At 41.7% G+C, this 14839-nt stretch overlaps 1 protein-coding gene across 1 annotated transcript in view; it reads left to right on the top strand.

Moving 5' to 3' along the window:
• Positions 1-14839, top strand: part of LOC117949014 (RNA-binding Raly-like protein) — a 36008-nt gene that overhangs the window by 3830 nt on the left and 17339 nt on the right. The window contains exon 2 of the mRNA XM_034879005.1: positions 2174-2246. Coding sequence (XP_034734896.1) covers positions 2182-2246 — 65 coding nt within the window. The 5' untranslated portion in view covers positions 2174-2181. The remainder of the gene's footprint in view (positions 1-2173; positions 2247-14839) is intronic.

The following is a 14839-nucleotide window of genomic DNA, read 5'->3' as shown; positions in this document are numbered from 1 at the left end:
TGCCCCTGTATTTTAACATAGGGGGTGTATACTTATGCCCCCTGTATTTTAACATAGGGTGGCGTATACTTATGCCCCTGTATTTTAACATAGGGTGGCGTATACTTATGTCCCCTGTATTTTAAAGAATGTTTTTTTTTAATTTATGATAATTGTTAATTCATAAATAAAATTGGTGTCCTTAAAGGTTGCATTTTTCCTCATTTTTTTAATTAAGGTATAAAGATAAATTTCCAAAAGATTAATATTTTCTTCTTCTTTTTATTCAACTTTACCATGAGTTCATAAACGTCTGAGCACCACTGGACAGTGAATGTAAACCAAGTCCTACGTATTTCATGAATGAAGTCCCAGAAGAGTTTAAGGGGTTTTCTAAAGGAACCTCACAACTGAGAATACTCTCTCTCTCTCTCTCTCTCTCTCTCTCTCTCTCTCTCTCTCTCTCTTTCTCAGGCTGACAGACAGCCACATCATCGTTAGAGGAAGTGAGTTCCAGTCTGACAGATGGAGGCCAATTAGAGTCTCAGGTCGCTCGTTAAGGTGGCTGGCTGAGCCCACCGGGTCTGTTTGAGTGGTTGGTTTTTGTTTCTTTGCTCCATTCATACAGTTTTGTGAGTCATGTGAGCCACGGGAGGGTTGCTATCGACGGTATAAATAATGGACCGAGTGTCAGGGATGTCACCTGTTGGTTTGTGGACTGCTGTTTGGCAAAAAGGTTTTTAATTTTTCTCCCCCATGTGCATGGAATCGGCTTCAAAATGAAGTCCAGTGGAAGGAGTTGGTCTCACTTTATTCTTTTAAAGGCTTTTAAAGGACCAGTCTGCAGAAAGGCAGTCTGGATGTCCCTCGTTTTAAATTGATTTAGGACCCAGGGTTTTTTATGATGACATTGGTGTTTGAATATGATTAAAAATGTCTGTATTTACCTGGAAGTGTCTCTGTGTCTCTGTATTTACCTGGAAGTGTCTCTGTGTCTCTGTGTTTACCTGGAAGTGTCTCTGTGTCTCTCTGGAAGTGTCTCTGTGTCTCTGTGTCTCTCTGGAAGTGTCTCTGTGTCTCTGTATCTACCTGGAAGTGTCTCTGTGTCTCTGTGTTTACCTGGAAGTGTCTCTGTGTCTCTCTGGAAGTGTCTCTGTGTCTCTGTGTTTACCTGGAAGTGTCTCTGTGTCTCTCTGGAAGTGTCTCTGTGTCTCTGTGTTTACCTGGAAGTGTCTCTGTGTCTCTGTGTCTCTGTGTCTCTCTGGAAGTGTCTCTGTGTCTCTGTATTTACCTGGAAGTGTCTCTGTCTGTTTGAAACCGCGCGGTTGCCATTTGCCAGGACAATGTTGTAAAAGAGATTTTTAATCTCAAGGATTTTTTTATTCTGGTTAAACAAAGGAGGACGAAATGCTTCATAGCAGCTGAAAACAATTAGAAACAAAACACAGCTACATTAGAATAATACAGATATGAAATATAAGAATAGAAGTTACAGTTCAGTGTAAGAAATGAACAGTTACTTTAACCATTGAGTTGTCCTCTCGAGTCAAAAACGGACAAACATTTCATATTTTCGTCCCTTTCTCAGACTTCTTTTTAGTTTTTACTACCACCACCTTACTAGTTTTACTACTTTTTGGAATTCATGGTCAATAAACCTCATTTATATAGAATTATACCTAATAGTTGAGTAAAAAAAAGCAGAAATTATGAATTATTTTGACCAACAGTTAAGCACAGAGGAATGAAAGTGATCAATTGTATTTGCAAAGAGCGTTGGAAGGAATCCAATCCATTTTTTTGTGATAATTTGGTTAAAAAGAAACTCATATTTCAGATATAGGCATTTTTTAAAGGGGTCAGATTTGACCCGAGGACCACAGGCGGGTTAAAAAGAGCATCATGAAGAAAAGAAGCCTCACGTTTGGCTTTATTGCTGTCGCCATCTTGTTGTTTTTTAAATCGGATGTGACCAATTTCTTGAGGTTTACGCAGCTGAGCCAGTGTGGTTTAAGGTTGCAGTAGTGCTGCATCCAGTCCTTTGTCGTCTTGTGTGTGTGTGTGTGTGTGTGTGTGTGTGTGTGTGTGTGTGTGTGTGTGTGTGTGTGTGTCTCCTGCATGTTGTGGAGACGACCGGCTTCGGGCTTCAGCGTCTTAACTGATGTGACAGTTTCTTTCTTCATTTATTTTCCAGACGTCGGGATGAACGACGAGCTGAGAGACAGTCGGACCGTAACGGGGAAAAGAGGAAGCAGCGCCCTCGACAGGTGAGTCCTCGGGGGGGGGGGTGGAGCTGGCGGAGGAGGGTTTGTGACGTCATAGAGGGGGACGGCTGTGTGTCCCACCACTATCTGACATCCACTGGTCAGCTGTGCGGGGGTGAACAACACGTCAGACGCTTTTTAACCTTGGCCTTTTTTTCATGTGCAACACTGTGAACGACTTCCAGGAGAAACTGTCTGACTGAAAGTGTGCGGCTTTCTCAGAAATCAGGAACTTTAATTGGCAAGAAGATTTCACATCCAAGGAATTTGTCTTGGGCGTAGTCCACAAGCTTGGGGTGCATCGCTTAGGCATGATTGAACAGAGGAATTATGGTATTCTTCGGTAGATAAATAGATAGATAGATAGATAGATCCCCAATAATGGGAAATTGTAGTGTTACAGCAGCAAAATCAGTCACACAGCACAGAATATAAATTCAAAGTAAATACTAGGATACAACATACATGAAATAATGATAATAATAGGAATAAAATATAAGACCAATAGGTCGCCTGAGTAACTGTTCTCAAAGACGGCCAGATGCTTTGTTCATGGACTATTTGGGTGAATCCTGTACGGTGCATACACTTGTAGCTGTTATGTATCTTTGTATTTCATTATGTCATTATAAGTCGCAAGCACCCCCCCAAAAAAAAAGGCCACCTAAGACCCCGGTATAGTTCAAACACAAGATATTAGGACAGAAAATGCTACTGTCCAATTATAATTATAATAAGGATACATTTTCCTTTATTAGTCTCACAAGGGGAAATAACAATTCACACTGTTGTTATTACACACATTACACACAGGCCTGAATTACACACACATGCTCAGTACCTACACATGCACTAATGCAGAGATGTCAGAGTAGTAGTAGTATGTATTAGTAGTATTAGAGGGGAGAATAAACAACCTGTTTTGTTGTGTGGTTTGGAGGACATGTTGGAAAATGGGGTTTGATTTCATGAAAAGTACTCATCAGAGTAGCAGCAGTATTGTGAGTTCTGCTGTTGTTGTTGTTGTTGTTGTTGTTTGTGTGAAGCTGACAGAGAGTCAAGGTCCAGCTGTCCCCTCCGTTAGACTCATTCTCTGTTTTTATTATGGAAACCAAAGCCAAACTGTCCTCCCAAATCCCACCGCCGCTGGACAGATTAACGCCGGCACGAACGCGACTCTGCGCCAGGCCGGAGCTGGAAGTCACGGCCGGGTCCACAGAGACCGGGAGCGGGACCAGGTCCCTCTGCAGGGACCGGCACAGCCGACGGGCACATGATTCTGCAGCTCTGAGAGAGAGAGAGAGAGAGAGAGCTTACATAAGCTTCAACTCTTAGATCAGCATTATTTAAGGAACACAGTGAACAGAGAGATATTTGGATGATCAGATTAATCCTGTTTGAACCTGCGACGCCAGTAAAGCAGCAAATGACCCATCAAATTTAACCAAATACACAAGTTCTCTGAAGATGTCACCGCAACTGGGAAAACATATTATCTTTTTGCATCGAGGGCTTCCAACATCTGGTTGCCCCCACTTATAAACGTTGGGCCCATCTATCGTCGGCACCGGCAAACAACATCAACACAACTTTATGGTGAAAAGAGGATTTATTATGGGAAAAAAAACGATGGCATGTGATTTCTCCAACGCTCTGTTGTTCCGACCTCTCAATAACCCCAAAAATAGTAGTCCGGCGTCCCTTTGTTATGAAAAAATAACCCCTCTGTTCCAAAATCCCATTGTTTCACCTCCCATAATCTCAAATCTGAATCAACAATAACAAGCAACATTTATTTTCTCTAGCTTATTAACACATGTAAGTGCTTATCTGGCCTAATTTTCCGTTTAGTGTCCCAAATTCACCGTACCGTGACCCCATATATATATACATATACACATGCTATCCAAACTACATAAAAAGCTTAAATGGTCGCAACAATGGGAGGTCGGAGCAGAGGGTTTATAAGGGCTGTTGGACTAGTGGGCAGTCCCCGAAAATACCTTGCTTTCTCCTCTACAACTTTCTCTCAGTCTTTCCTTAACCCTCATGTTGTCCTTGGGTCAAATTTAACCCGTTTTCAGTTAATTTATTCTTTGGTCACAAGAAATGGGCAGTCAAAATAAGCTTTTGGACAAAATAAGCTTCCAAAACCTTGGGGAAAAAACAACAAAAAGCACCCAAAACATTGAAAAAAAAAGAGTTAACAGTCCAGTATTGAGAGTCCCACTTCATCATCGGTCCAAGCCACTAAATCCCCGATCTAACTTTTTGCCATTGCTAAGTATTTTCCGTATTTTTAACTTTTCAACCGCAGAGCAACGTCTGACGATCTGCTTCCTGTTTACACCGGCGAGCACGTGCCCAGTGTGTGTGAATGGTCATGTGACACGTGTGTCAGACGTGTTAATGTGGACGGGGGTCTAGTTCTGCCAACGTAGCTAAAACTCGGAAATCGGTTTTGTCCCAAAACGCTGCTAATTTGAGTGTTTTAAGTCTCGTCTTAAGACACATTTATATTCTTTGGCTTTTAACTCAATGTGAGTTGTGTGGTCCTCTGATGTCTCTGATAGTTTTACTGTATTTTAGTATTTATTCATTTTATCTATGATTTGTATTTTTTAAACCCGATGCTCTTATTTTGTTTTTGCAACAAGTTACATTAATTGTTTTGTGTGTTTGAGTTTTCTGTGCAGCACTTTGGTAACTTTGTGTTTGTAAAATGTGCTTTAGAAATAAAGTGGATTGGATTGGATAAAAACATTAAAACATAAAAGTGTCAGTGAAGCATAAAAGGACCTGATGGTCCTCAAAAGGTTGTCAGACAGTGTTGGTATCCGACGCTGTCCGGGCGTCACCGTGCCGACGGGTTGGGACTGAGATCTGAGATCTGACTTCGATGAAACTCGGGACAACGTGTAGAAGTTTCCTCACGTTAATTGTAGTTCTTTTTCTCCTCCTGGGTCTTTGTTAATGCTTTTGTCAGTGATGAATGTTGGATCCTCACTGAGCTCCGGGATGTTTTCTCAGAGCAGGTTTAGTGTCGTTAGTTATGATTAGGGGATGGAGAAGGAGGGCGAGCCCATCTGCAACGCAAGCCTGTGTGTGTGTGTGTGTGTGTGTGTGTGTGTGTGTGTGTGTGTGTGTGTGTGTGTGTGTGTGCATGGTAAAGAAAGCAAATGTCTGTGCCAATATCCCTTGATATTCAGTATAAAGGAGTACTGTACTTAAAGGGAGGAAGTGTGTGTGAGCTACTTCTCCATAGTCAGTGTGTTAGCTACAGTAGATGGTGATCACGAGCCCCTCAGTTTGGAGAAGCAACACAATTGGATATTTTGTGTTATTTTGTAGCTTCTGGTGTTTTAAAGCGTTAGAAACTAACCAAACTAAATAACAAACTAACCGATGGAGGCAGCAGTAGAGCAGCAACTTCCGTGTTCTGCGAGGGTGGTAGCTTTGAAGATAGCAAAGATTCAGGGAGGCTTCAGTTAAATTCAGTTAAATAAGTTGCATACTTAAAGGTGCAACAGAGTTGTATGTCTCTGAGGTGCAATATGTAATACTGACAGCTAGTTACTGCAGTAAAAATTCAAAATACTGGAGAGAGTCGTCTCCCCCGCCTCCTCCTCTCCAGACTCGAAGTTCCCGGAGGTCGCCAGGCTGAGACCGCAGCATCTAACAAGACACTTGACTCCCATAACCAGACGTTACTTCACAGCACAGCGGAGTAGCGTTAGTAGCGTAACGAGTAACGTTAGATAACAGGTGATTGGATGAACCATCTCTCCGTCACACACACCTCAGGGTTAGCTAGCTAGCCGTAGCCGCCAGGCGCTCCTCACCGGACGCTGATTGGTTCTCCTGGTCGTTCAGAAGAAAACACGCATTACTTGAAGCCTTACAAGACGGATTTGCATATGATGTGTGATTCCGCGGTTTTCAAGTGATCATTTTTCAAGTCATTTTGTGAGAATCCAGCTGCCGTGCACGGTAACCTGTGCATAGCTTCTGTTTCGGTACTTGCGTCTCCAAACTGGGGGCGTGCCGCCTGTCATCCACTGTAACTAACACACCGACTATGGAGAAGTAGCTCATACTACACTTCATGACATCGGAACTGTCCCTTTAAAGACCCATTAGTCCATATCCACGTCGTTCCACTTCAGCAATTGATCGGGGGCCGCCTGAAATTCCTCCAAATGTCCCTGATTTCGGGCCAGATGTCCGTCGTCTTCCTCTTTCTTTGTGTTGCCGTTATAAACTCCAATCTGAGTTTTCTGCTGCACGACTAAAAAATCTTTTGAATGAACACATGCTTCACCTTAACAAATTATAACCCGAGGCTGTTTTGCAGAGGCGCCGTTGCTCCATTTGGTGCTCAGCGCTACCAAAAACGGTTGGGATTGGTGTAAAGAAATCAACCGCAGCGCGTTTTTCTCCCATGTGTTGTGTGAACTATGGAGGATCTGTGGAGGAAGGTCTGGCAACGCTTGACACGATGGCTTTTCATGTGATATGTGATTTCTTGTCATTTAGCGGGGAATCCAGCTGCTGAACTATCCCTTTAAAGACACATTGGATGCTTTAGAGACCCGACTAATCAAGGTGGAAATCTCAGAGTGACTGTGCTGCTTCCTGGTTACCTGTGAGATAAGATGTCAACATTGTGAAGTATTTTGTACTTTATTGACACTCCTGCAGTAGTTTTGAGGTGCGTCGTTGCCATCCTGCAGGCATTTTCCTCTGAGCTTTATTTATGTTCAGCCTTTTGGCAGATTATTGATCTTTGTGTGCTTTGTGTGAATTTAAAAACAGCTCAAACTCTCTTTTCTCAGTTTCGGATAGCAGCTCTGTAAAAACTCTCGGCTCTCATAACTGAATCCATAAGTCCAGTATGTGATTCATATCCAGTGAACACCGATGTCATGTTGAGAAGATGATCTTTTATGATAGATATATTTTAGCAACGCCTGTACGATAACACGGCGGCGTTACGCATCCCTCGAAGAGCCGCCGGTCGCTCCGTCTCCACTTAGAAGTCACTTCAGACTTCCTTAGATGTCTGTAAAAAGAAGCTTTTTAAAAGAAAAGCTTTTTAAAGCAGAGTCTGCATCTCTGAGCATCAGAGACGAGAGACTCTCTGAGCTCAGGTGAAGGAAACAGAGCTGTGAGGTTGGGGGTTACGTCTCATAACTACAGCGCCGTTGTTGTTGTTGAGTGAAGCAACTCTGAGGAAAACATCCTTCCCTCCGGTCCGTCAGCCCTGTGGCACCATTGTTGGCTTAAAGGGTAAATACCTTTTTTCAACCCTATTTTCCTTTCTTTCCAATCTTACAGTATTAAGTGAGATTGCTGCAGTTTGCCGCAGCAAAACAAGCTGCAATGTAAGTTAATAGTAATTGTCCAGCTTGTATTTACCTTCACAAAAGTTCTCCTTTGGTTGCTGACAGACTCAGATTAATATTCTAAGTGTGTGAAAACATTACGGAAAGGATTTCTAAGGAGGTCAACCTTTCTTTTAAAACGTAAGATCCTTTTTTGAAACATAAAAACATCCATGAAATTTCTATTGCTATAGCCACCAGACTCCATGTAAATAAACTGTTATTTAAGCATCGTAAAATACACTTCATTCAAAGTCGACAGAAACAAAAGAAAACTATAAAAAGCCATTGTAGGTCGTCTTTAAAGTTTTACAACTATCGTAACTCTAGTTTGGGTTGAAATAAACACATAGTTTACTGATTTACATGTGAGAACATGTTGGCTCTATGCACGCTAAAAGTATTGCTTTTTTAAATGGAGTCTGGTGGGTTTAGCGCTAGCAACTTCAGAGCTGTTTCTGGTTAAACAGAAAGGTCTGAAAGAGGTTTCAAAGGTCTATCTCTGTAGGGATCCGTTCCATAATGTCAGACATTTAGAATAATAATCTGTCAGAGGCAAAACGAGCACTTCTATTGGACCAATTTGACGCTGAGCATTTGCCCGATAGGGTTACATTGCAGCCCGATGTGCTTGCCGGTTACAGCGTTCGTGCTTAATACTGGACCAATTTCAAAGATTGTTGTTCCTATCAGACACACAAAAACATAGGAAAATAGGAGTTGAAAGTTTGAAAGAAACCATTTAAAGCTTCCCCTGGCTGCTTAATGGTTGTTGATTGATTAGATTATCTGTAATCTGCTGAAAAAAGGCCTTCATTCTTCATTACCTCACTTCAGGTTTTGCTCCCCTCAGAATTACTACGGCCGCTAAAAGACGCCACCGCTATAAACTTTATGTGCGTCGTAATTGCTGCTTGAACAAAGTACCTGTGGGAGTGTTTTTTGGGGGAGGACAATCTCGCAGAAGAGACTGTGAAACACTAACTGAACTGGAACTACACAAATCTCACTGAACCGGAAAAAAATCAAAAGTCAAAGGGAAATAAACGAAATAAAACGTGATGTTGTTGGTGTTCCAGTGTCTCTCCGTGTGTTTGATTGGTACGAGTCGGTGGGGGAAGCTGTTTGTCATCATGTTGGATGATCTGTGTCACAGCCTGAGTCCTGCAGCTGTTAGTTTAACATGACATGATGTCTTCAGTCAATGCGCACACACACACACACACACACACACATACACACAGACACACACACACATACACATGCACACAGGCGTTGTTGTAACTGCTCTCCGTTGCCTCACTAAATCACTCCAGCGTGATGGATGGCTGCGTCCTCTCTGTGTTTGGTTAGCAAACAGACATGCAGACACATCTGGGGCCCCATCTTGACTCTGTACACCGATGCATGCATCATTCCTATTTTCACCAGACGCACAGCGGACCTTTCCCACATCAGGAAATGAACCTGCGCTCCCAGGGGCGGTTCAACGAAAAGAGGAAGCGTGTTCGGGCGCAAACGTTCCCTGGTGCCATTTAGCACTTTCAGAAAACAGTTGCGCCACAGACCAGGACACCCCAGTCTCAAGTCAGAGGTGCCTTTATTTAGACGTTATTTTAAGGGCGATGCGTTGCCGTAATGCAGCGTGTGCACAGCGCGCATACACCATGTTATCTCATCTACACGGACGCAGCAGTTCCCATTTTGGAAACCATACATAAATACAAGGAAAAATATGACCTTGTTTTTACACAACATATCCACGAATCATGGACGTGTTGATGACATAAATGAGGAAATATTAAAGGTGCTCTAAGCGCGGTTGGGTGATGCTTCTTCTTTGTTCAAAGTATTTTCAAACAAAACAAGGTTGCTCCCCACTGAATCCATGTGAATCACTTTAATTAACTGGCGGGGAACTTTCCCGGGCTCCCAGCTGGTTTCCTTTTGTACACTTTTTCACGTTGATCTGCGGTTTTTCGTCAGAGGTGGACAGAATAAACGGTGTTTTTGCCACCTCCTGATTAACTTCACCTCAAGTGGAAGAGGAGGCAGACGCAGGGAATCAAAGGAGAGACGGAGGGCGAGTGAGAGAGAGAGAGAGAGAGAGAGGGGGGGGGGGGTATAAAGGGTTGATGGGTGAGAGAGGGAGAGAGAGCACACTGTGCAGAACACTGTAATTATGTCTTTCTTGTCCCTCAATCGCCCTGCTGAGATGAACCGCTCGTGGAAAGAGATGAATCAGCGGATCGTACGGGGAGAAAAATAACAGCTCGATAAAGAGGTTTGCTCCAAAAACAACAAGAAAACACACAAAAAAAACATTTAACCCACCACACACACACATGCACGCACGCACGCACGCACACACCCACACACACGCACACAGGAGATGCACTGAGATAAAACTGAACAGCCTCCTTGTTAAAATTTAAATGGCGCCTTTGACGGCGCGGCGGAGCCGGCTGCTGTGTCACCTCCACTCTGAACAGGCTGAAGGTGTTTACACCCAAAGACAAAAACATGCAATTTAAATACAATTAAGATAATAATGCTGATAGAGGTTCAGCGGCAGATGCACCATAATTGTCTTATTTAGCGCTGCAGGAGTGTTCCTCACATTTATCTTCCCACTTTGCAGAATAAATTACGTGACATTTGGAGGAAGAGACGCTGCCAAGGTGTCCTCTGGATGCCCGTTCAGAGGAGAAAACACGACGCAGTGTCTTCCCAGTTTCACCCTCCAAGCAGTGGTGTAGTCCATGTGATACGCAGGTCTAGCCTAACAAAGCTCTAAGAAAGCTCCATATATCCATTTAAAAATGCACAATGACACGCAACAAATAACTTTCCGTATACTTTTCATATTATATTTTTTTTATATAATACAGGAAAACAGGAAATTGAGTCGTTGATGCTCAAAATTCCCTATAGATACAGTATATAATGGCCTATATACACTGTATGTATGTGTGTATATATATATATATATATATATATATATATTTATGATATGCATTTATGATATCCGTATTTTTACGAGATGGGAGTGAGAATGTGTTGGTTAAGCAGACAGGAGGACAAGACAGGAGATTGGGCTTTGTGCCCCATTTTAAAACAAAAGTAAACACAGAATTTAAAAACAGAACTTCACGGAACAATCTCCACTTCCTGCGTCACACCTGTAAACGGAAGTGAAGTAACGTCAGATTTTATAGAAAGTTTTTTCTGGTTCCTAAAACCAAACTGCGACTGTTTCACAACTTTAACGACGTGTGTGAAACCGTTCTCTGGTTATGATATGAACACTAAAAACGATCCTATGGGTTGTATTTCCTGCCACAGTTAGGGCCGCTTTATGATCCCTGGTGGGTCGTATTTCCATCAGGAGAGACATGTTTAAAGATATGCAAGAAAGTTTATTGTGCAGCTTAATGAAATGTACAATATCTTTGGAGATGAGACTCCATCGTTATTCTGATAGTTTGTATATAGGTGTAGAGAACCATTATACTCCCTGATGGAGTCTAGACACAGGTGATGGAGACGAAGGAGCCCGAAGACCAGACCGGAGGAGGCTCCGGACCGGTCAGCTGGACAGGTCTTTGTCTGCAATGACAGCTGATAGCAAAGGGAGAAACAGATTTAAAGCAGGGTTGGGACTCTGGGATTTGCCCTTGAAATATGCGTGTGATTTTGATTGGTTTAGCAGGAAGGTGAACGCCTCCAACAGCTGATTCAATATTTAAAAAAAAGACTCTGGCTCCCTGGTCCTCGGATCTCTGCAGGGTAAATCCAGACAGCTAGCTGGACTATCTGTCCAATCTGAGGACTATGGTTCCCTGGTCCTCAGGTTACCTGGTCCTCAGGTCTCTGCAGGGTAAATCCAGACCGCTAGCTGGACTATCTGTCCAATCTGAGCACTATGGTTCCCTGGTCCTCAGGTTTCCTGATCCTCAGGTCTCTGCAGGGTAAATCCAGACCGCTAGCTGGACTATCTGTCCAATCTGAGGACTATGGTTACCTGGTTCTTAGGTCTCTGCAGGGTAAATCCAGACCGCTAGCTGGACTATCTGTCCAATCAGAGCGTCACTAAGTCAAATGCATGGCAATTTCCCAGTTTAAACTACTTGGATGTTGACAACAACAATCCCCACAAGGCCTAAACTGGTCATTGCAGTGATGTTCCTCTGTGGACCTCCCAGCAGCCCGGGACCACCGCCGAGCCGCCACACCATCCCGACCCCGCCCTTCGGTCCGAGCCGGGGCGGCGGGAACACGGCTGCATGCCACATTAACCGCCGTCCCGCCACGCCACGCTATCGCTCGCCACCGCTGATTTATGACGCCGCAGCAGGCCGGTGAGGGGGGGGCGGTAAATCAGAGCAAAGGGATGTGGGGCTGGAGTGTGTGTGTGTGTATCACCTGCTGCCAGGAAGACATGAATATACACGAACACACACACACACACACACACACACACACACACACACACACACACGTGGTGTGTGAGGCGGTGATTGATGCTGAATGCTGTCATTAGTGTTGGAGAGGGGGGAGCGTTTAAGTAGCAGCTATATAAATGCAAATTCCTCATCATTTCCTCTTCTTGTTGTGCAGCGTTGGGGGGGGGGGGGGGGGGGGGGGGGGGGGGGGGGGGGGGGGGGGGGCGTCAAACTCAACTTCACTTTGAGGGCCACACATTTTATTTGTATTTCAGTTTATTGAAATGCTTTTATTAACTCGCAAAGGTCACATATCTTTGAATGTGTTACTGCATTATTCCCATAGTCTTCTTACTTACAGCATGAAGCTTTATAAAGTCTGCTAAAAGGTTCCTCAGCCTTCTAGCAGTCTAGTCTAGTCTAGCATATTTAAGTCGAGTCTAGCATATTAAGTCTAGTCTAGCATATTTAAATCTAGTCTAGCATATTAAGTCTAGTCTAGCATATTTAAGTCGAGTCTAGCATATTTAAGTCGAGTCTAGCATATTTAAGTCGAGTTTAGCATATTTAAGTCGAGTCTAGCATATTTAAATCTAGTCTAGCATATTTAAGTCGAGTCTAGCATATTTAAGTCTAGTCTAGCATATTTTAAGTCGAGTCTAGCATATTTAAGTCTAGTCTAGCATATTTAAGTCTAGTCTAGCATATTTAAGTCGAGTCTAGCATATTTAAGTCTAGTCTAGCATATTTAAGTCGAGTCTAGAATATTTAAGTCTAGTCTAGCATATTTAAGTCTAGTCTAGCATTTTTAAGTCTAGTCTAGCATATTTAAGTCTAGTCTAGCATATTTAAGTCGAGTCTAGCATATTTAAGTCTAGTCTAGCATATTTAAGTCGAGTCTAGCATATTAAGTCTAGTCTAGTATATTTAAGTCTAGTCTAGCATATTTAAGTCAAGTCTAGCATTTTTAATTCTAGTCTAGCATATTTAAGTAGCATATTTAAGTCGAGTCTAGCATATTTAAGTCTAGTCTAGCATATTTAAGTCGAGTCTAGCATATTAAGTCTAGTCTAGCATATTTAAGTCTAGTCTAGCATATTTAAGTCTAGTCTAGCATAGTCTATCATATTTAAGTCTAGTCTAGCATATTTAAGTCTAGTCTAGCATATTTAAGTCTAGTATAGCATATTTAAGTCGAGTCTAGCATATTTAAGTAGCATATTTAAGTCGAGTCTAGCATATTTAAGTCGAGTCTAGCATATTTAAGTCGAGTCTAGCATATTAAGTCTAGTCTAGCATATTTAAGTCTAGTCTAGCATATTTAAGTCGAGTCTAGCATATTTAAGTCTAGTCTAGCATATTAAGTCAAGTCTATCATATTTAAGTCGAGTCTAGCATATTTAAGTCTAGTCTAGCATATTTAAGTCTAGTCTAGCATATTTAAGTCTAGTCTAGCATATTTAAGTCTAGTCTAGCATATTAAGTCAAGTCTATCATATTTAAGTCTAGTCTAGCATATTAAGTCAAGTCTATCATATTTAAGTCTAGTCTAGCATATTTAAGTCTAGTCTAGCATATTTAATTAGAGTCTAGCATATTTAAGTCTAGTCTAGCATATTTAAGTCTAGTCTAGCATATTTTAAGTCGAGTCTAGCATATTTAAGTCTAGTCTAGCATATTTAAGTCGAGTCTAGCATATTTAAGTCTAGTCTAGCATATTTAAGTCGAGTCTAGCATATTTAAGTCGAGTCTAGCATATTTAAGTAGCATATTTAAGTCGAGTCTAGCATATTAAGTCTAGTCTAGCATATTTAAGTCTAGTCTAGCATATTTAAGTCTAGTCTAGCATAGTCTAGCATATTTAAGTCTAGTCTAGCATATTTAAGTCTAGTCTAGCATATTTAAGTCTAGTCTAGCATATTTAAGTCGACTCTAGCATATTTAAGTAGCATATTTAAGTCGAGTCTAGCATATTTAAGTAGCATATTTAAGTCGAGTCTAGCATATTTAAGTCTAGTCTAGCATATTTAAGCAAAATGATCACATTTTTGTAACAGCAGTCTGTTTCCCTGGCCTTGATATGCAAACTCAGCCATTGTGAACCAAATTTGAACTGAATTTATGTGTATTTGGGCCAGATTAATTAAAATTAGGGGGGCCGGATTTGGTCGGCGGACACGCATGTCTGAGACGCTCTTTACTTGAGTAAACTAGTGAAGAAGAAACTACTCTTCCTCCTCTTCATCGGGCTACAATGAGCTCCTTACTTTTCTTTTCTTTTTTCTATTTTATTTAAAGTGTCAGGATTGTATTACTCGACTCGGTTAATGTGAACATGAATCAGCGCAGCGTGGAAGGTTTTGTCGATTGGATGAACTATAATCTTGAATTTAAAGATGATTATTTAGTATTTTTGGCTGTCTGATTGATGCTTGTGTTGAGAAATAAATCCGACGTTACTCAACAGTTACTCAGTACTTTTTCACCAGACACTTTTTTTACTCTTAATCAAGTAATTACTTGGATGACTACTTTTGACTTTTAATTGAGTCCTATTATTCCGAAGTAACAGTACTTTTATTTGAGTCATATTATTCTGAAGTAACAGTACTTTTACTTGAGTCATATTATTCTGAAGTAACAGTACTTTTATTTGAGTCCTATTATTCTGAAGTAACAGTACTTTTATTTGAGTCATATTATTCTGAAGTAACAGTACTTTTACCTGAGTCCTATTATTCTGAAGTAACAGTACTTTTACCTGAGT

Source organism: Etheostoma cragini, chromosome 8, assembly GCF_013103735.1.
Source record: "Etheostoma cragini isolate CJK2018 chromosome 8, CSU_Ecrag_1.0, whole genome shotgun sequence".
Taxonomy (NCBI): Eukaryota; Metazoa; Chordata; class Actinopteri; order Perciformes; family Percidae; genus Etheostoma; species Etheostoma cragini.
Note: the sequence above shows the minus strand (reverse complement) of the source record. Positions and strands in the feature narration are given on the sequence as shown.